At 39.5% G+C, this 21,330-nt stretch overlaps 1 protein-coding gene across 10 annotated transcripts in view; it reads left to right on the top strand.

Annotated features, from left to right (window-relative positions):
- NOS1 (nitric oxide synthase 1) overlaps nucleotides 1–21,330 on the top strand; it is a 415,858-nt gene that overhangs the window by 271,259 nt on the left and 123,269 nt on the right. For all 10 annotated transcript variants that reach the window (XR_004231301.1, XM_031948666.1, XM_031948665.1 and 7 more), the window contains 8 exons: nucleotides 679–814; nucleotides 3,000–3,094; nucleotides 8,287–8,408; nucleotides 11,028–11,174; nucleotides 12,059–12,192; nucleotides 14,046–14,182; nucleotides 16,689–16,865; nucleotides 19,395–19,527. Coding sequence is in view for 9 of the 10 variants with exons in the window: in XM_031948666.1 (XP_031804526.1) it covers nucleotides 679–814; nucleotides 3,000–3,094; nucleotides 8,287–8,408; nucleotides 11,028–11,174; nucleotides 12,059–12,192; nucleotides 14,046–14,182; nucleotides 16,689–16,865; nucleotides 19,395–19,527 (1,081 nt within the window). In the remaining variant the exon portion in view is untranslated. The remainder of the gene's footprint in view (nucleotides 1–678; nucleotides 815–2,999; nucleotides 3,095–8,286; nucleotides 8,409–11,027; nucleotides 11,175–12,058; nucleotides 12,193–14,045; nucleotides 14,183–16,688; nucleotides 16,866–19,394; nucleotides 19,528–21,330) is intronic.

The raw sequence follows: 21,330 nt of genomic DNA, 5'->3' as shown, positions 1-21,330 counted from the left end.
ATACCAAGATTACAGCACCAGCCTATGGCCCCTAGGATCAAACACAAAATGCTCTGTTTGGTATTCAAAGCCCCTCATATCCTGCCTCCTCCCACCTTCCCAGGCTTCTTACTGCTCAACATGTACTCTCCAACCCAGCCACACTGGCCTCCTGACTATTCCTCAGACAAGACCTTCCATCTCTCAGCTCTGGGAATTTTCTCTGGCTATTTCCCAGGCCTGGAACCCTCTCTCCTTTGTTTTGACCATGGACTTCTCTGACGTACTTAAGTACCAACCCAAATGTTACCTTCTACAAGAGAACTTCCCAGACCCCTCAATTCTAGTGCCTTCCCTCTGTTAATTATTTCCCATTTATCCTTGTATAGGGCTTGTTTGTATATATTTGTTTTTTCTTTCCCTGTTAGATTGTGGATTCTTTGAAGGCAGGGACTGTCTTTTACCTCTTTTTGTAGCCCCATAGATTTGCAAGGTACCTGAAGGTGCTTAATAAATGTTTATTGATCGGCTAATAGAACCACTTAACTCTTTGAAGCTGGTTGGGAGGGAAAACAAGGGATTGTTCTATAAATGACTGTTTTACCTGCTGCTCTCTTAGTTCCCAACCCAGGCTGTATGTGCCCTGGAACTTCTGGAGCCTCCTGAGGCAGCCCATGAGAGCCTGTCTTTCTTTTGTAGGTGGCCCTCCCTCCTGAAGTACTACAGTCACACGGAAGGCGTGAACTGGCTGGAGGAGTACAAAGCTCGGCAGAGTGCAGGCTTGGAAGCCCGCAGGATGGTGGCCTCCTTCTCTAAGCGGTTCTTTTCCGAGCACGTAAGGATCTTATATCCCCCCCTCCGAAGGGACCTGGGTGGGGCTGCCTTGGCCTCCAGCAGCTCCTCATGCCATCTGAGTGCCCCAAAGGGAAATCCAGCCAGTGGCCATCCTTTCTCTGTGGAGAGACCTCCTGGGATGGGGAGGGAAGCCCACTGTCTCCCAAGATGCCCCACCCTGGTGTTTTGGGACAGACCTAAATTTGCCTCCAACTTCTTGGGATCCTTGGCTTTTTTTTTTTTTAAATAAAGTAAGATACCTCTTTATTTTCATTTATGCAAAATAAAAAAAAAAAAAGTAAACACCATTAAATGACAGTGAAAACCATTAGCTTTAATTCAAGTAGATCACAGGACAATAAATATTTCATAATAGAGATAGCATTTTTTCCTCTTCTGATTGTTGAATGCTCCAGTGAAGAGAGAAAATATTATTAGCTTAGATACTTTCTTGTTGAAGAATTCTCTGGAGCCAAGCAGTACAGGCCCAGTCCCTTTTCCCCATAGACTTTTAAAAATGGCTCTCTTTTCTCTTCCTCTACACCTCCATTTAGGCTAGCTCCCCATTTCCTCTGCCTCATATGGCTTCATCTTCAGGCTCTTCATTGAAGAAAGTACTGTAGATGTGGTCTGAGCAGGTGACATAAAGCAGGGCCCCTTATCTTCCTCCCAGAATTCAGTGCCATTTTGGAGGGTTTTTTAGTTTCCCAGGTTACCAGATAACTTAGTCAACTATTAAAAAAATATGTGGATGTGTATATGTGTACATATGTGTGTATATATATTCTTGTATGTATAGTTAAATGTATTCATATCGTATGTATATGTCCTCTTTCTCTTCTTAAAAAAGTAATTTTGTGTTGATAACGTTTGTTTTTTCATTCTTTAAATTTCCCCTACATCCCTTTCCCTAACATCTTTCCTCTGTAGATTTGCCCCCCATTCATTTAGAAACATTTTCAAAGAGATTCATTTGAGGGTTGGAAAGGTTTGCTTAATTTTATACTCTTTGTAACTTTGTAACCCAGCTTCTTTTTTTTCTGAGTTTGAATTTGTATTGGTTGTGGCCATAGTAAATTGGGATGTTTTCAAGATTCTTAATGAAGGCATTTACCATAATGGATCTTGGGCTGACCTGTCTTAAAGATGAGAAAACCTAGGTTTCAATCCTGCCTGCCACTAGCTCTATGACAGTGGCCAAATCTCTTCACATACTGAGTCTTGGGAAATTTCTTTAGGATTTTCCAAGCTACCATTGGGTTGCAAACTGTATGGGAAGAGTGAGATCTCACACTGGGAGTTCCTCAGAAATTGATTCTTATCAAGGTTTGAAAGAGAAAATAAAATTAAGGGAGTTGTTTTATGGATGGCAAACATCTCACTGAGTTATATCTAGAATTGCACAAAATTGATTGTTTCTATAATGTAACTCAATTATTATGTAATGTAATATTAAGAGCATGTAGTTTGCACACAAAATCAATTTGACTGGAACTTGCCCTGAGACAAAAAAAACAACAAGATTTCTTCTTTTACAATCTCATTTTATTCCCAGTATTGTAGAAGTGCCTTATAAATGTTACTATGTCATTAAATGTGTAGAATGAAATCTCATTGACTATTTGAGCAGAGGATTTCCCTCTCTGCAGGCAGATGGCAGTGCTGGGGGTACACAGCATCCTGTTGTTATAGCTCAGTATTCTCTAATGTCCTCAAACCCCTTTGCTCAGTCCTCTTGTATTTAAGGTGAGTGAACTCATAGCTTGGGTGTTGCTTAAGGCTGGTTCCTAATTTGGCTAAAGTTCCTGATCCAGTCACATTCTCAGTGTTTTGTTTTGTTTTCCTCAAGACTGACCTTTATTTTCTAGTCATCTTTAAAAAGAATTCTGAAGAGCGCATCTTGCCCCTGTTGCCAGGTGCTATGAGTCCCAGCCTTGGGGGAGCCCCTTTAACAATTCTCTAAAATAAGTCTTGACTTCCCTTTGAGACCAAGATTAACTTCCACATCAACGCAAGGCCCAGAATCCTGGGCCATCCTGGCAGCACATGTGCAGTTAGAAAATCACCATGGCAGTCTTACCCATGTTAGTAAAAGTGAGGCAGCTTTGTTTTCAAGTAAAAGAAACTTGGATCCCAAATCAGATGGTGGTTCAGTCCCCCTTGTCTGCTTCTGTTCCCTTTCCTAGGTCCCTTGTAACGGCTTCAGTGACATTGAGGACCTTGGGTGCCCAGGACATTTTTTTGAGGATGAACTGATGTCCATTCTTAATATGGAAGGAAGGTGAGTCAGCGGAATGGCTCTTTTTATTTATAGGGGGAAGGGGGCAGCTGGGTGGCCCAGTGGATAGAGCATGGGCCCTGGAATCAATGAGAACTGAGTTCAAATGTGGACTCAGTTACTTGCTGGGTGATCCCGGACAAGTCACTTTTGCCTCTTTAGAAAAAGAGTAAAATCACAGTCAGAAGAGACCTGAGAGTCCAACTTAATCCGGCCTACATCCGGATCCCATCCCAAATAAGCGACCAGACAGCACTCACTAGCCGTTTGCAGGAAGGAGTAGGCAGGCCACTCCTTTTGGGGACCCCAGGTGTCAGGATGCTGTGCAGCCTAACCTGCCTCTGGCTGCATCCGCTCCATCTGGTTTGGTCTCTGGCTGCAGATAGAACAAGTGTACCCCCATAGTACCTCCTCAACTCCAATTCAGTTCAGTGGATGTCCATTAAGTCCATGCTTGGGCCCCAGAAGCAGAGATAAAGTAAGATGATCTGTTGCCCTTGGGAAGTTTGTAACTTAGACCATGATGTGACCCTCAGAGCAGCTGCACAGGGGAGATTCATAAGGGTGAGGGCACCAGCAGCTGAGATCAGGAAAGGCATCCCAGCAGGTGGCCATGATGGGGAGCCCTGGCAAGGTCAGGACTCTTAAGAGGTAGAGGTAAGAGGCCCAGGTAGTTTGGGCTCCAACAGGGATCAGGAAACAGCCAGGAGGCCAGACCACAAACTGCATGAAAGGGAGAGATGTGGAATAGGCCTGTAAAGGAAAGGGGGAACCAGAGTGGAGCGGTCTAGCTTTCTAGGCTATGTATTTTATCTTAGTGGGAAGAGGGAGCCACAGAAACTTTGTGAGTGAGTGGTGTGAATGATTCTTCCATGCTGCGGTTCCCTTTTGTGCTGATCCCACTTCACCATTTGCATCTCCACCCAACTACAGCTCTTGCGCTCCAGTGAGCTGCAAGGATTTTCTTGCTTTTCATCAGTCTCTTAGTATCTTAGTATATCTTCTAAATTCTATAATTCTGTTCTCCCCAACTCTTTTCTTTTCCAAGTTAAATATTTCCAGTTCTATTCAGAGTGTGGCCTGGGCTGAACCCCACCCTGGTCACCTGCCGGGTGCCTACCAGTCGGTCTCTATTACACTGTGTTTTCCAAAACCAAATACAATATTACCGATATAGCCAGGCAGAATAAGATAGAGCTATCACCACCCATTTCAGAATTTTGTTAGAAATTCAAGTTCTAGCCTTGGGGACTTATTGAAATTGCAGCCCATTGAAGTCCCAGATTTTTGCCCATTTAACCATGCCATTCCCATCTTGTATTTTGGAAACTAATTTTTTAAGCTAAGTATATCTATAGTTTATATATATAGTTTTATATCTATATTTTTATTAAATTTAATGTTGTTGCATTCTGTCTTCCTAGCCAATTGAGACTTTTCTGCATCCATCCATTGTGTTCCCTTTCCTTCCCAGCTTTCTACCTTTGCCAATTTGAGGTTTGCCATCTGTGACTTCTTCTAAGGCTTTGACAAAAATGTGAAACCTCACAGGACCAAGCACAGATCTAGCCACACTAGAGACTTCCATCCACGTTGTCAGACAGCTATCAAGGCCCACTCTTTGGATGTGCTCATTTCATTAGCCTTACCAATAACATCAAACCCTCATAGCTCCATCATACTCTCAAGGTTAATATGGGAAGTTTGCCAAGGTAAAAATAAATCATACCTTTAATATTCCTCTTTCAGTCTAATTACCTCCCAACAAGGAAGCAAAATCTTTCTGGCTGCATATATTGTCAGTGAGCTGTGCTTGTTTTTAACGATCACACCTTTCTTTGAAAGATATTGACAAGTCATTCATTAGTCATTTAGAATTTGGTCAGGAATCAAAGGCAAGCTCATTGGCCTGTAGTTTCCCAGGGTACCTTTTGTGGAAATTTCTCCTTCTCCATTCCTCCTGCCTCTCTCTTGTGTCCATAGTCTCCACAGGTCACTGATAATGGTTCTGCCATTGCAGCCCCCTGCACTGAAGTCTGGGTCTAGGCTCCCTAGCTATCAGCCACCACCAGACATTCCCTTTGAACTTATTCTGTCACCTTGAGGGTCCAGGTTTGGACTCTGAAGCTTCAGATTTCAGGATTGTTCCCCTTGGCGAGGAGAGTGGACACAGTAAGAGTTGAGCAGTTCTCCCTCCTTCCCATCCCCGTTATCATCCTCCTCTACTCTGATTAATGGTCTTGGGCAGTGGTTTTCAGGTGGAGTCTCAGAAGGTTCTCAGTCTCATCCTAACTCCATGCCATGGGACCCAGCAGAGCTTTCTTAGTGCTGGCTTTGGGTGCCCCTCACCAGGCAGACACCAGCTGCCACTTCTCCTCTTCTTCCTCTGATTCTTTCTTCCTGAGGGATCTGGCTTTTGATGCTGCGTGGGCATCCTTCCTCTGTGCCCAAGCAGCTGCTCCCTCCAAGGCCCCAAGCTCAGACCAACTACTTAGCTCCTGGTGTCTTCCTGGTTTTTCTTCACTTTCCTTTTCAGTATCATGCTAAGATTTCCTTCTGTCTCTAATTTTTTTTTCTTTTGTTTTTACCTTGAAGCCCTTTAAAAAAATATTTTACTGACTTTTAACAATCATTATTACTTCTCTAAAACTCTTTTTCTCTTCCCATCCTCCCATCTCCCAGTCAGTATTGCCTCTTATGCAACAAAACAAACTTAAGTAAAACCAACACATTGGCCACCTGTGACAACATTTCATTTCACAGAGAAGAGGGAAAAGGTGTCTTGGGCTCAGTCTTTTGGAGCCAAGATTGGTGATTCCATTGATCAGAGTCTAGATGTCTTTCAGTTCTGTTTTCCTTTATGTTATTATTATGTTGTCATTGTTTTATGTTATTGTTCCTTGGCCCTGCATTGTCCATACGTGCTCTCGTGAACTTTGGCCCTGCATTGTTCATTGAATGTGAAGCTGTTCTTTCATTTTGTTTAAGAAATACTTCGTTCAGTTCCCTAATTACCCGGAAAGGGTGGGTTCATTTCTAGAATCCTTTTACTTCCTCTTGAAGGATGGTAGGAGGTCAACCTGACCTAAGATAGTAGATAGGTTTTTATTTGACCACAACAAAAAGATTAATATCATATACCCTGTCCAAGTCACAGCAAAGTTTCCTTTGCCAGACGGCAGCTAACACCTGATTCTTTGATATTGATGGATCTTGTGGCCAATTTTATAGGTAAATTACCATTTGACATCTTTGGGCAAGTTCCTGCTTTAGTTTTTATATCTGAAAGATTGATAAAATTAAAGCATACCTTAATATATTTTCTTGAAATGTCATGTCTTGAATCATACATTCACTGTGTTAGAGGAGTTTAATATGATCATAGTAACTCCCATTTCTTCAAAATATAAAAAGCACCTTCCTTACAACATATCCCTATTTTTTAGTTTTGGTTTTTATCTTAATAACTTAATTTTAATTGTCTTCATTTTACAAATAAGAAAACTGGATCAGGAAGGTTTAAATGACTATCCCTAGTCACATGGTGTCAGAGCCAGAATACGATTCCAGGAAACTTTTTTGTACTTCTGACTCTCAAAAAATTGTATTATAAATTATTAAAATTTTTTGACACATTTTTACCTGGCCTTTGGAACAGCTGTTATGTTCCCTGATTTGATTTAGGTGGTCTTCCCTACTGCTCTGGGGAATTTTTGTAGGGGTAACAGCGGTCAAGCTTTTATTTTGGTTCAGTAAGTTCTAAGTGCCATATTTGCCAAGGGGTGGCCCATCTGCTTTATGGAGGGAGGAAAAAAAAACTTTCATCACTGTTTCTCATACTATTTTAGAAATTGTTTTCCATTTTAAAGATTCATTTTCAGGATGTCTAAAAGAGTGAATGGATCACATGCTTCAAAGTATTTATGAAAAGATTTTTTTACTGTAGAGATGCTAGGATTTTACTAACAAAGGAAGAAATATATTTAGGATTTCCCTTTAGAATGGAATTTTTAACCAACCACATTTGGATCCCAGGCTTCTTGGACAATCAGGTAAAGCCTATGAATTATGCTCAGAATAATGTCCTGGAATTGCCAAAGAATCATCAAATAGTTTATGAAAAAAGTTTTGTTTAAGTTCACAGAACCTCTGCTTTTGAAAAACAATTTTGACATTGCTAAAACAGGCACACATTCAGATGTCCAATAATGGAATATAATATGGAAAATTGTGAAGATGTTATTAGTCTAGATCTTAATTGAAAACAGAGATTATACTTCTATTTCTATCCTGGTTTCTCTTTAAAGTAAAAAGTGCTATCACAGACAATGCTGTAGAGACCTTGGACCTAAAGAATACAGGATAGTTAGTTATAAAAAGAAATCATTCTCTGCCTTCTATTTCTAATCACAGGGGATGAGAGAAGAGCTCCAGATCCCACGTCATAGAAGGACACTGACCCCATTTACTTATTTGCTTATTTCTCCCTGATCTGGGGAATAATAGCAAGAAGTGGAATTGATTTGACTAAGCATGGATTCAGTGCAGTGCCAAAATATTTCAAAGTTCCTTTCAGAGGTGTTGCTGCGCTTTTTGCGAACTGCAGATTTCCATATCTGCATTTAGGGAGTTTTTAAGGCAAAGGGTTTGCCTAAGGTGAGGCCCACATGCCAGCAGATAGCATGCATTATCCATAGAGCAGTGGCACAAAAAGCTCTGGCACAGCCCCGTACCAGCCTTTAGAGCTGCTCCTCCAATGCCCTTCCCATGTTCAGTCTCTATTTTTCATCCCCTTTTCTCAAAGAAGACCTCAGGCAGGCAGACGAATCTAAAAGCTGGGAGATTTGTATTTTGTGCCTCCTTGCCTGATTGATTTAATAGGTGCCATCTTGTAAATGTAAGAAATATAGCCACAGCTAATACTTATCTCTGCCCCTACCCTACCATGAAGTGTAAGAAGATTGTGAATGAGGGAATATCAACAATTAGCTAACTACACAAGATAATAATGATTGCCCAGTGATTTTCCCGAGACTTTAATGCATGTTCTTGTACCAAATAGCACCTAAAACTTGGTGTGTTTAAAATGAAATAGCTGTGCCTCCCATTTGTTATGATGAGGTTAATAAGAAATGTCTTTAAATAAGTCTTTTTAAGTGATTCAGGTCCACTTCTTTATGAACTTGGTTCCTTAGGAAAGCTTTGACCTGGAAATACTATGCCAAGAAAATTCTTTATTTCCTACGACAACAAAAGATCTTGAAGAATCTGAAGGCATTTCTTCAGCGGCCCGAGGACCATGAATCATTTCTAGAAGGTGTGTTTAAGGGGCTTCATAATTTCAAAGAATTTTACACCAGAATTGTTGCCAACTTTAAAAATTTCACCGCAAAAAAATTGGTCTCTGTTTGCCTGCCTGTTTTCTTCCTAATAGGTCTTTTAATGAGTGATTTCATTTTCTCCTCATCCATTTGGCCCCAGAGTAATGACGATACCAGGATAAGGCCCAAGCAGAAATTGTATGATCTTGTAAAAATGTGGCCCAGATGCGTGTTAGTGAAGATAGACGATTATTGACACTGTGCTTCACGTGGAGCAGACCCTCAGAACTGCAGTGCTTATTAAGGGCTCCCTGGGGATCTTGCTTTTGCGTTTTTCACAAGTATTTTCAGCTATTCTTTTACTTAAGTAAATCAGACTGCTGCTTACTATCAGTCAGAAATATTATTGCTGTGCCAGGCTTGGAGGAAAAACCAAAGAGGCTGACCAAAGAACATGGACAAGTTGGCAGTGGATGATAGCACAGGTCATAATAACAAAAACTAGGACTTTCTTCCTCCTCCTCAGTTCCATCCATATAGTTGGATTTCTTTTTGTTTGAAGTAGTATTCATTCTCACTCAGGTCAACAAATGTTTGTGAGTGCCTGCAATGAATGATACAGAGATGAAAAACAACCCGGCGCTTGCCCTCAAGTAGCTTATAGTCTACTGGGGGAATACGTACCCCCTCCCATACTGTTGTAATGGGGCAGAGATTTAATGAAACTTTTGGATATGCTTTTTTCTATTTAAGAAAAGATTTTATAATAGTGTTCCTCACTCTTACTGGTGATATGTATCCCCACTTGTCACATGAAAGACTGAGGGTTTTGTTCCCTTCAAGAGGCCCACAGAAATTTATATGTTTCATTATACATTTCATTATATACCCAGTCAAGTATTTGAGCACCTACTACATGCCCAGCATGCCCAGGTGCTTTGGAGATAGAAATATAAAACATGGTTCCTGACCCTAAGCAGTTTATATTTCTTTGTAGAGACAAAATGAATTTATATGTAATGATAACAGATAATTTAAGAAACACATAAATCATTGTCCTGTTATATAGCACAAATTAAAAGAGCATGTGTAGGATAGAATCATGGAAAACTGATACTCCAGGAAGATCTGAAAGCTGAGCCTTGATAAATGAGTAAGATTTGGATAAGGAGAAGAGAAGGCTTTCCAAGAATCGGGGGTAATATAAGGAAACACCTGAAGGTGGGAATGCCCTAACCAGAGCATAAGGAGTTTGTTGGAGAATGGTAAGAAGTATGGTTGGAAGAATAAGAGGAGGCCAGACCTGAAGGGGCTCGAAATTTAAACAAAGGAACTGAGTCTTGATTCAGTAAAAAATGGAACCATTACGGTTTTGAGACTGTTGATGCAATATTTAAGAGGCTATTTGCATGGGAGCAGTGTGCAAGGTGAGCTGGAGGTAAGAGAGGCAGCCATTAAAGAGGTCGTTATTATAGTCTAGATGTGGGATGATGACAGTCTGGCCTAGGGTGGTAATGGGGGGAGTGGGGAGAAATGGAATGGTTTTATAGACCTTTCAAAGGAGAAACCAACAAAATTGACTGGAAAGTGCTCAGTAAATGTTTGTTAAATGGAAAAATCAGTCCTAGTTTAGGACCTGGGTAAATTCAAGAATGGTGATACCTTTCACAGAAAATTGAGATCTTGAGATCATGCAGTACAGATGTGAAAACTTGAATCACAGAAAAGGGACATGACTCGTGCAGGAGCAGACAGATGTGGAGCTCACGTGTCTTGATCATATCTCTTTTCTTAGTACATATATTTCTAGAACTGGCCTGATAACAGTGAACTTTGAGTAACAGCAAATTTGTTAGAGAAATGTCTTCTAACCAGAAATTTCTGTCTAATCCCATATGGTTGAAGACTTCACTGAGCAGTTCATTCTTGTTTCAGTCTTTGTGTAACACGATGCCTGGCATAGAGTACACACTTCATAAATGCTTATCAAAATTTTTATGTGAAAATTAATTCTTCATCAATATTGGAAGAAGGTGTATCTCCAAATTTTTCAGCTTCTCTGCAATAAAACACTGTGTTAATATTTCTCAGTTCATCAAGATGTTGAACTATATTTTGCTAGAGAAGTAGCCAGGTGGATGACAGGTTTTACTTCAGTAACAATAAGCTGAGTCATGAATTACTTTTTATCACTTTTCATCTTCAGAGAGAAACAGTTTGTAGGAATTTGTGTTATATTTCAGACATGGATTCACTAGTTCTTATAAGTTCCCATACTAATGTTTAAAAGGATTGCACATATTTATATCAGATTACTTACTATCTTGAGGAGGGAGGAGGTAAAAGAGAAAGGGAGAAGATTTTAGAATACAAAGTCTTACAAAGATGAATGTTGAGAACTATATTGGAAAAGCAAGATATTATTAGGCAAAAAAAATTCCCAGATTAAGTCCATTAGAAATAGGCTTCAATATTGGAAAGATCTGTTGGGGAGATGCAGAAAAGTGGTACGTGCTTAATGGCATACAGCAACTTGCTTATCACAAAAGGAAGTTAAGAATGAAACTAGCTTTATGGTCACACTTCTGATTCATCACCTCTGTATTCACTTCCAGGTGCTGTGTTAATTGACCAGTATTGCAATCCTCTTGCTGATATCTGCTTAAAAGATATCCAATCCCAAGTTGAGAGTATTACAGACCAAGTTCGCAAAGTCCTTCGTGGAAAAAACTGTCGCCACCCCAGTTTGGCCTTCAAGGCAGGTGTGGAATTGTTTTCTAGTTCCAGTTTTGCTTTATAAAAGAAAACCAAAGAGTTTATGGTTATTTTGGGAAACTGTAGAAGAAGCTTCCTGAATTATCAAAATGTCTGAATTTTTTTTTATATCTACATGCATATTGGTTTAATAGTTAATCAGAAATCTTCTTCGGTAATACATATATGTATACACACTTTTTTTTTCTCTTCTTCAGGGTTCTGTGCCTACTGTTACCGTGTATGTATTAATTTTCTTATCGGTTTGACCAACTAACTCTAATAAACCAGCGAAAATCAGAGATACCGATTTTATTACATTTTATTACACAGCTAGCAGTTGTGTGTAATAACCAGCAGTTGATGGGAATGTTTGTCATTCACAGTTGAGTTTGTAGTATTTTTATACTACATGACACAAAGAAAAAAGATGGCTGCTCATTATGATACAGCTGGTTATACAAAGAAAAAAGTGCTTGCTTAGGAGACTATATATCATCAGCCACAGAAGATGGAGGAAGGGCTATGTCCTTATTAATATAGCTAGTTGCACTAAATCAAGCTGGACAAAGGAGGGAGGCATTCCAGAGACTGCTGAAGTCCCCTTTTTTTTTTTTTTTTTTTTTTTTTTTTTTTTTTTTTTTTTTTAGCAATTTAAGTCTTTTTGTGCCAATTAGGGGAGCAAAGAAGATGCTGAAGGGAACCAGCTGCTGTAAATGGTCCAGTTCATGCAGGGGTCACAGCACATTGGAAAATATAGAACAAAAGAGAATCAGTTGTCTTCTCCAAAAAATCTTCTTTTAGCAGTTGCTTGACCATTTCTAGCATTGATCAGACTCTCCAGTTTGTTCCATTGTTAACTATGTATTTTGATCTTCTGTGTGTTTGTTAGGTGGGGCCATGATAACTGAAAGTGAGCTCCAGAGCCAGGTACTCGAGGCCATCAACTGTGTCCTTTATGATCAGCTCAAGTACCGAGGAAACCGAATGGATTATTACAATGCCCTGAATTTGTATATCCATCAGGTGAGTAAGTGTATCCTGAACTAGCATTGCAGAGTCTTGAGATATGTTTCTCACTTTTAAAAGCCTCATCAATGAGCCAAAACTCAGAAAACAGTTCCTTACCTTGTAGAATAAGTCATCTGTTCTTATAAGCCAGCATCAGAATGTTAAAGCTTTAAACCAAGAGTTTAAGCTCAGGTACTTTAAATGTACCACAAGGACAATATCTGCCATTACAGCCTTTTTGTAAATTCCTGTTGATTGAATGACTTGATCTTATCTCTTTGTGATTTTTTTAAAAAATAAATTTTATTGCTGCCTTTTGTTTTTGCTGCACTGTCATTTCAGGATGTCAAATCTACTCATACAAGTCCCTGGTCATCCAACAATACATACGCTATTCTGCATCAATATTTTCCTCACCTTTCTACCAAAAGAAGGGGCAAGAGATGGGGGGAAGGAGAAAGAATGTTTTGTTCTCTTTTTGTTTGGGAGCAAAAACAATTTTAAACAAGTATTTAGAGTTTAGCTCCTATTTATGTTTCTTAAATTTACAGTATTGTAATCATTGTGGATTTTAATCTCTTGCTTCTGCTTGAGTTTCTTTGAATTCTTCTCATTCATCATTTCCTCTGGCACAATAATAATCCATGACATTTATAGCATAATTTGTTCATCCATTCCCCAATTGAAAGAAATCTATTTTGTTTCTAATTTATTGCTACGTCAAAATGTGTTCCTATGAATATTTATCATATATAAGACTTTTCTGTCTTTGACTTTCTTAGAATAAATACCCAATAATAGGATTGCTGGATCAAATGGTAAAAAGAGGTCAGTGTTTGTCACAAATGTTTACCAGAATTGTTACATCAATTCACAACTCCATTAAGTGTATATTAGTATGATCATTTCCCCAGACCCCCTCCACCACTAATTCTGTTTTTATCTCTACTAGTTTAATGGATATGATGTGAAATCTCAGAGTTGTCTAGATTTATATTTCTTTCTTATTAGTGATTTGGAGCATTTTTTTTCCTGTGGTTGATAGGATGAATTAAAAAAAAAAAAAAGCTTAATATGCTCTGGCAGTTCATCTATTGGGAATGGCTCCTAATTTTATATATTAGTGTCAATTCCCTAAATATCTTCAATGTCAGGTTTTTATTAGAAATTTAATCTAAAGCTCTCCCCCTCACCAAATAGTTTGTCTTTCTAACTACATTAATTTTGTTTGTTTAAAAGTTTTTGAATTTTATATAATAAAAAAATTATCAGTTTTTCTTACATGACCACACCCCTAACTTTTGTCATCTGAAGAATTTTTTTTCCAACTATAAGGGAAGTACAAACTTCCTTCTTCCTCAAATTTTTATTTTTAATAATGTGAGCTTTTATATTTAGGTTGTAGGTTCATTCAGACTTTGTTGTGATAGATGTTGTAAGGTGCTAATGTAAACCTGATTTATGCCAAACTATTTTCCTCCTTTCTCATCTCAAATCTGTTGGATTCCATTATCATCTCTGTACAGAGAATTCTCGTCAAATAGCATTTGTTCTTCCTCCCAAGAGTTTATATTTTTGAGTTTATAGGACACTAGTCCTGGGTTAGAGTGTTCAGTTGCTACCTATCTGTTCCATCTGTTTTTGTGTATTTATTGAGTAATTTTGATCATTTTTATGTTATACTCTACTTTCAGATACATAATACTTTTCTTTCTTCACTCCTACTTTTATTCATTTTTTCCCCTTGAAATAATTCTTTTAAGAAAAAAAAAAAACTTCCATTATTTTTTAAGTCTTAATTTTTTTTTTTAACATATTGAGCTTCATTAGCCTGTGTACTTAGTGTTATTTTTTTTTTTCTCTTTCAGGTTTTGAGCCGAAGAACAGGAATCCCAATTAGTCTCTCTGTGCTCTATTTAACAATTGCCAGACAGCTGGGAGTCCGACTGGAGCCAGTCAATTTCCCTAGTCACTTCTTGCTAAGATGGTGTCAAGGTATTGAAGGGTAAGTTACTTGAAAATTATGATTGTGCCTAAGGACTTGCTTCCATTACAGGGTCTTTTCCATAACAGCAACAATAACATAGCTTACATTTATATATTGCTTACTATGTGCTGGGTATTGTGCTAAGTACTTTACAATCATTATCTCATTTGACCCTTGTAACAACCCTGGGAGGAAGATGCTGTTATCCCATTTTATAGATGAAGAAAGTAATACAGGCAATGACTTGCCCAGGACCACATGGCTTGTAGCTGCCTGAGGCCAGATTGGAACTAATTCCAGGCCCAGTTCTCTATCCACCTTGTGGCCAGTAGGATTTCTCACTTTAGGTGTGGGCCAAAGCATGCTTAGAGTGCCAGGCTTAGTATTTCTGTGACTTTTATCGCTTCATCTGTTCTTCCTCCTCTTTCTCCTCTTCCTTCTCCTTCTGTCCATGTGGGATCATATCCTTATATGTGATTTTGATCACTTATACTAGGATTTGGGGGCTAGATTTTTTCCCCCTATTTATCTGTTTCTCCCGTCATTTTTTTCAAAAAGCCTGGGACAATTAACTCTTTTGTTCCAAGTAGTTTTCATTCATGATTTCTTGAAATATAGCTCTGGTAAACCAAGCTTTGATAAAGTTCGTTGGGATTCAAAGAGAACTACTTGACTGTACCTTTAAACCCAAATCACTCTGACTGTCACTGATTGGCCAATAATAGGTCCTAAAGTGTAGCTTCCTTTTTGTTTTGGTTTTAATGGCTCTGAGTGAATGTGAGTAACAGTTGTTTCTGTTTTGGACAGAAATCCCTGAGGGCTTTCCCTCCTAGATTTTTTTTTTTTTGGACTAGATAAAAAGAAGAGATCCTTTGCCTCATTTCTTACCTACCTTTAATCACTGAACCGCCATTGCTTCAGACAAAGTAAGACCTGGGAAAGACCTGAGCTTACAAAGGCCAAGGTCTCCCCCTGCATCCAGGCCTTCTCCAGTGCTCCTGTTCTGTGGCCACTGGACCTCAAGGGCTCTGCAGAAGAAAGGAAGACCGGGACTCTGGCAAACCCTGCCTCACTTCAGTCCAATTCACATGCAAGTCAAAACATTGTCCTCCTGACGTTAGTAGTCCTCTTGAAGACCAAAGAATGAACAATAGCAGCATCTTTAGTTCCAAAGCAAAATTGGCACAAGTTGTTTGTTTTTTAATTAAATTATACTTTCAGTTTTCTCTGAATGCTACATCCCCTCTCCAGGGTCATCTTAGCCAGTCTCTAATTCCCATCCTACTCCTAACTGTGCAGGCTGGGAGATTGAGGCTCCTTTGAGCCATGGTTTCCATCCCGTTTCTCCCTCCCCTGCCCTTGCCTTATCTCGAAGAACTAGCCACTATCCTTCTTCTCCTTGTTACTCTTTCCTCTCGAGGCTTTTCTCTTCTCTCCTGGTTCGCCTCCTTCCTTCCTGTCTCTGCTCTGCAGTTTTCCTTTGCTGGAACTTCACCCCGCTCTTGATAATCAGCCGTATCCTGAAAGGCTTCATCCTGGCTCCTCTTTGCTCTTTCTCTCAGTGACCTCATCCAGCTCTGTTGGATTCCATTATTTCTGTACAGAGAATCCTCAGATCTGTTTGTCCAGCTCTAACTTTTGGCCTGGCCTCCAGTTTTACATCTTCAACTTAATATTAAACAACTCATACTGGAACTCTCAGTGTGTCTAAAACTAAACACATTATCTTTCCCCCAAAATTCTCTTCTTTTCCCATTTTCTCCATGACTGTTGAGGTTACTGCCTTGCTCCCATTCCCCCAGGCTCACAACCTGAGTGTCACGCTGGATTCTCTTAACCCTTTCATCCAAGCTGTTGCCAGGTCACTTGATAACCTCTCTCCTATGTGCCCCCTCCTCTCCTCTGCCACTGCCCCTACCTTGGTTGCAGGCCCTCGTACCTCACTCCCGAATTATGGCAGTGGCTGCTGGTGGGTGCCTCTGCCTCCATTCTCTTGTGACTCCATTCCATTCTCTCCTTAGCTGTCCAATTGACTTTCCTATATGTTTTATGTGACTTCATCTTGCTTGCCTTCTCAAAGAGTTGACGAGGGGATAAGGGAGAGAATTCCGATATTTGGCAGACTTTTGTCATTTTCATTCTGATAGTAGCTTTGGCTGTGAACACAATTTTCTACTCAATAAGATTACCCTCCAATTGTATCAATCATCTTGTTCTACTTGTTCCTGTAAATCGGGGCTTGGCTAAATTGAAAGAACTCCTTGTGTAACTTGAGTGAAGATGGAGGGCTTCTTATCACCCAGAGGTCGCTCCAAACTCGAGGATCATTGGCAGCTGGGTAACTTTCCCTACTGTTCCTTAATGTCAAGTCATTACAGTCTGAGATTTCTGCAGAGTAGAAACACCGGGTCACCAGTGAAAATAGGGCTTGTGGCCTCAGGGATTGGGAAGCTTGTTAAAAAATGTTAAATCTCCAAATGTACAGTTCCAACCTGAGTTTGGGCTCTCTGGGTTTTTTTACTAGGAGCCAAGATATTTTTGACTACATTTACATAGACGCCTTTGGGAGAGGAAAGCAGCTGACGGTGAAAGAATGTGAATATCTGATTGGCCATCATGTGACAGAGGAGTTCTATGGAGTTGTTAGTTCTAAGAAGGTACTGCAGCGAATGGTGGGAAATCTCTTAAGCCTGGGAAAGCGGTGAGTTCTGGTTTTCTGATGTGAGTCTGCCTAATGTTGATCTTCACATGGTTCCCAGAAGCTGTTTTTCTGCCCTGTGGAAACCCTAATCCTAGGACATAGCTCACCTGTCCCACCCCACTGGGACCTAAAGAAGCAAGACTCTTTTGTTATAGTATCCAGGCTAGCTTTCTTGAGGATCTCTCTGGAGTCTGGAGTCTGAGCTTGAGTTCGAGCACACTCTCACTTGAATCTCTCTCGAGTCTCCTTATTTCAAGTCCTCAGCCCTTATATACCTTAGTACAATCACTGAGCAAGTGTCATCTGTAGAACCGTTACATCACCATACTGAGTACTAAGTATATATAAACTAGAGAACCATTATCTCATCAATCACACTGAGTAAACATTACCCTGTTGTAAGTATCCTTGTTTCAAATATATTTTTCCAGAGTTCTGGCCCTCTACATCTTGTGGATTTTTATAGATGGAGAAAAACACAAATGGGCCTTAAGGTCACCATTTCTCCCTCCCTACGGGTCTGCCATGAGATGCTGTCCCTCTGTACACTTAGGAGAGCTAAAAGAACAGTCTGCTTAGAGTTGATATAAAAGTTACAAGTAGGAGCATGTAAAGTATGGGGGGGGGGTGCTAGGTGCCTAACCTACTCTGGAAGTCTGATGGGTTCTTTTACATCATTGCTCAGTCAGTCATCTTTGAATCGACATGTAAATGTTTCCATGTGTCTTCATATTACTGTATCTCAGCATTTGTAAAAAATACCCCTTAACCAATAATCGGCCCAAACATGGGCTACGTGTCCAACAGAAACTCCCAAATGTTTCCACGTTTAGAATGTAATTCTAGTGTAAATGATGCTCAAGGCTTTGTGCTTGAATTACAAAGACAAAAGTGAGATGTTCTGTGCTCTCAAGGAGCTTACATTCAAGACAAGGGAGTCATAGCATCTATAGAAATGGATAGGGTACAAGGAAAATTCAGGTCAGAGAGAGTGTGAACCACTTAGATGGATCCCAGAGGGCACCAAAGTGGGTAACACTTGATCTGATCCTTGAAAGACAAGGGTTTTAGGTGATGGAGGTGACGAGGAGAGGCCTTCCCATAGGGCCTAAATGTACAAATATTGGATCCTCCAGCCTAGATCCTCTTAATCTGGAATCCATGAACTTGTTTTGGGTTTCATTTTCTAAAAGTATCTGGATAACTGCATTTCTACATTATTACTTTCCTTTATACTTTATTTTATGCATTACAAATCTGATTCTGAGCAGGCTTCCCTAAACTGACTGCCCAAAGGATTGTTAGTCTCTTCACAGAAGGTGATGCAGCTCTGCTCTGGGTACTGGGGAACCACTGAAGGATTTTGAGGGATGGAGTGATGTGGGTAGAGCTGAGACATCTTAGGAACACAATTACTAGTATAATCCTTCATAGAAGGAAGGATGGAGGTAGGAGGCTAATTAGGAGGTGAGAGTCTGCTGACTCCATCAAAAGTATGTTGGAATCACCTACATAATTCAAAGCGGAAGTGGACATTTTGCTTTTGAAAGAATCTTGATTATAGGGAGTTTTTTTCCAAAGGGAGAGATTTGGAAAATGTGCTGCTCTTTAATAATGGTTCTCTTCTATTGGCCATAATTGTTGTTAGCCCCAAACAGGCGTGAGCTGTCCCTTTTCAGTTTCCTCTTCCTTTCAATGCCTACTGCATGCCTAGAGCACTGTGCTAGGCTCCAGGAGTCTCATAGCCTTGCAGGGGTTCCATGACACATACATCACAAACACTGGGTTTCTCCCTGACCACAAATGAGGTGCCAGGTTTGTTTGCTTTGTAGCTTCCCCCTATCTAAAGTAGGGAATCATTTGTCAGACATATCCTCCAAAAAGGACCATTAGAACCAAAGTTTTAAAAATACATATATATATATATATATATATATATATATATATATATATACACATATATATATATAGTTTGTTTGTTTTAATATATACATATTATAATATATACATAATATGTATATATTAAAACAAACAAACAAAAACCTAATGTCTTGTAGCCTTCATCTTGGTTAGGTTCCAAGATGAAAGCTACAAGACATTAGGAACCTAAATGAATGCCTTAGAAAATGAAAACGCTGGCTAAATATCCAAAAGACATTCCCAATTTTAATCTTTTATATCTTAATCCAATATCCCCAACTTTTGTTTGCTATGTATACCCCTTGGCTATACCCCTATTCAATAAGAAAATATATTCTAGAGTTTATCATATGTAGACACATTAGAAATGAATATAGATTCAATTTTATAAAGAAAACTTTAACATTTGTAAACATTTAAAAAGTTCAAGAGACACAATTTAATACTTATATGTGCATATATATGGGTAATTTAATTATTTTATTAATAATGAATGCCTTAGAAAATGGAAACATTGACTTTATTTTATAACACCAGACAAATGGCAAGAAAGAAAATGCAAAGATTAAAAGATAATTTTTTTGGTGTGTCTTTTTCTCTTACTGGTAGGGAAAGCACGGATCAGTCTTACCAGCTTTTAAGAGACTCCTTGGATCTGTATCTGGCCATGTATCCAGACCATGTACAGCATCTTTTGCTCCAGGCCAGGCTCTACTTCCATTTGGGAATTTGGCCAGAAAAGGTAAAAGGCTCTAATGGTCTGTAGGAAGATGGGGTAAGGGAAGGATACAAGCAGCCATCTTTGTGAAATAGCCAAGGAGGCAAGCTACAGCAGAAATGTCAGCATCTCTGCACTGGAGTGAGATGCCTTATTGAGAACATAAGGAAGGGACATACATATTCTTTATTTAGTGTCTTATTGTAATATCAGCATTTGTAACAGATATCACTTAACTAATTATTGATGCAAATACTGGCTAAATGTCCAAAAGACATTCCCAAATTTTCGTCTTTTATAACTTAATCCAATGTCCCCAACTTTTGTTTGTCATGTATATCCCTTGGCTATACCCCTATTCAATACAAAAAGAAATATATTCTAGAATTTATCATGTGTAGACACATTAGAAATGAAATAGATTCAGTTTTATAAAGAAAACTTTAACATTTGTAACATTTAGAAAGTTTAAGATACATAATTTAATACTAATATATACATATGTATGGGTAATCTAATCATTTTATTAATAATGCAGCATTTTAATTAAACAATGGTCATTTAGACCAAAGATAATCATGGTGGCAGGCTCATAGTATATAAACCCATTGGAAGAGAGGTGGCAATCCCAAGGGTGGCAATCCACTCTGATTAGTTAACAATTAATGAGAGAATGAATATTATAGTGATAATCTTGGCTATCTTACATTGAGGGTCTGGGAGGGATATCACGTCAGAGATATTCCTACACCCAAACTATGGACATCTATGGGCATCTATTCAAAGAATTCATTCCCACCCAAAACTGAGTAGAACACAATGGCTTCCCTACTTGCTTGAGGTCTGAACAACAAAGTTTGTCCAATATCATCATCAGTACCATCCTTCAAGAGACTGAACTTTTGAGATCAGGACTTTAGTAAAAAGGAGAACTCTGGATCTCTCAAATCATTGATTATTAATGATCATCTCTCTCATATTTTCCACATTATAAAGTTGTTGTTGACAACCTTGGCTCTAGTTTTCCTCAACCAACAGCCTTATTCTGGGTATAGTTTTTAAGAGACCTCTGCATATCCTGGTCAGCCTTGCATTTTGTTTCTTGCTTTGCATTTGACTGAGAACTGAACTAAGAATCCTGAGGCACCGAGATAAGTTGTGTGCTCAGTAGGAATGGGATATGCACTAGGCCCCCCACATTTTGGTGTGATTTGATTGGATGTCAGGTGGGGGAATCTTCCTTTCACTTTGTTGTTCAGTAGTTTTTCCTTGCTTAATATGAAAAGGGCTTTGTACCCAAACTTCATTGGTTTGTTTTGGTCACCAGAGTTAGGGAGATTAGTTGGAGTGTAATCATTGGGGTGAGGGGGATAAGGCTTGTGGAGGGGGGTGGAAAATGGTCACTGAGGGGATATAAAGAAAGGGGAAAGAGCAGAAACTGCTCTGAAAAAGATAGAGCAGCATTGTGTAGTGGGTGACGGGAGTCTGAGAGGGAAGATGCTGAGGTTCTACATGTTGATAAGTTTTTTGTAATTTACTGTTTCTAAGCTTGGAAACAGCTGAAAGAAAGGTGGCACACTCACTAGCAAGAATAAGGAGGTTGGGGAGGGGAGCCAGATGTCAGCAGGGCAGTGTGTTCCCTTTGGGTTTCCTGCCCTTGGCGGATTGTAGGGAGGAGGAGCAGGGAGCAATAGCCTGCCTTGGAGGAGGGGACGCTACCCTTTGGAAATCTCTCAACCGATTCTAGATGACCACTTCCCAGGAGGATTGTAAGAGCACTCTGGGCCAGAGGTGGTTTAGATGGGGGGTGTCTGGGCTCTGAGGCAG

This window comes from Sarcophilus harrisii, chromosome 1 (assembly GCF_902635505.1).
Source record: "Sarcophilus harrisii chromosome 1, mSarHar1.11, whole genome shotgun sequence".
Classification (NCBI taxonomy): Eukaryota; Metazoa; Chordata; class Mammalia; order Dasyuromorphia; family Dasyuridae; genus Sarcophilus; species Sarcophilus harrisii.
This window is presented reverse-complemented; position numbering and strand designations above follow the sequence as displayed.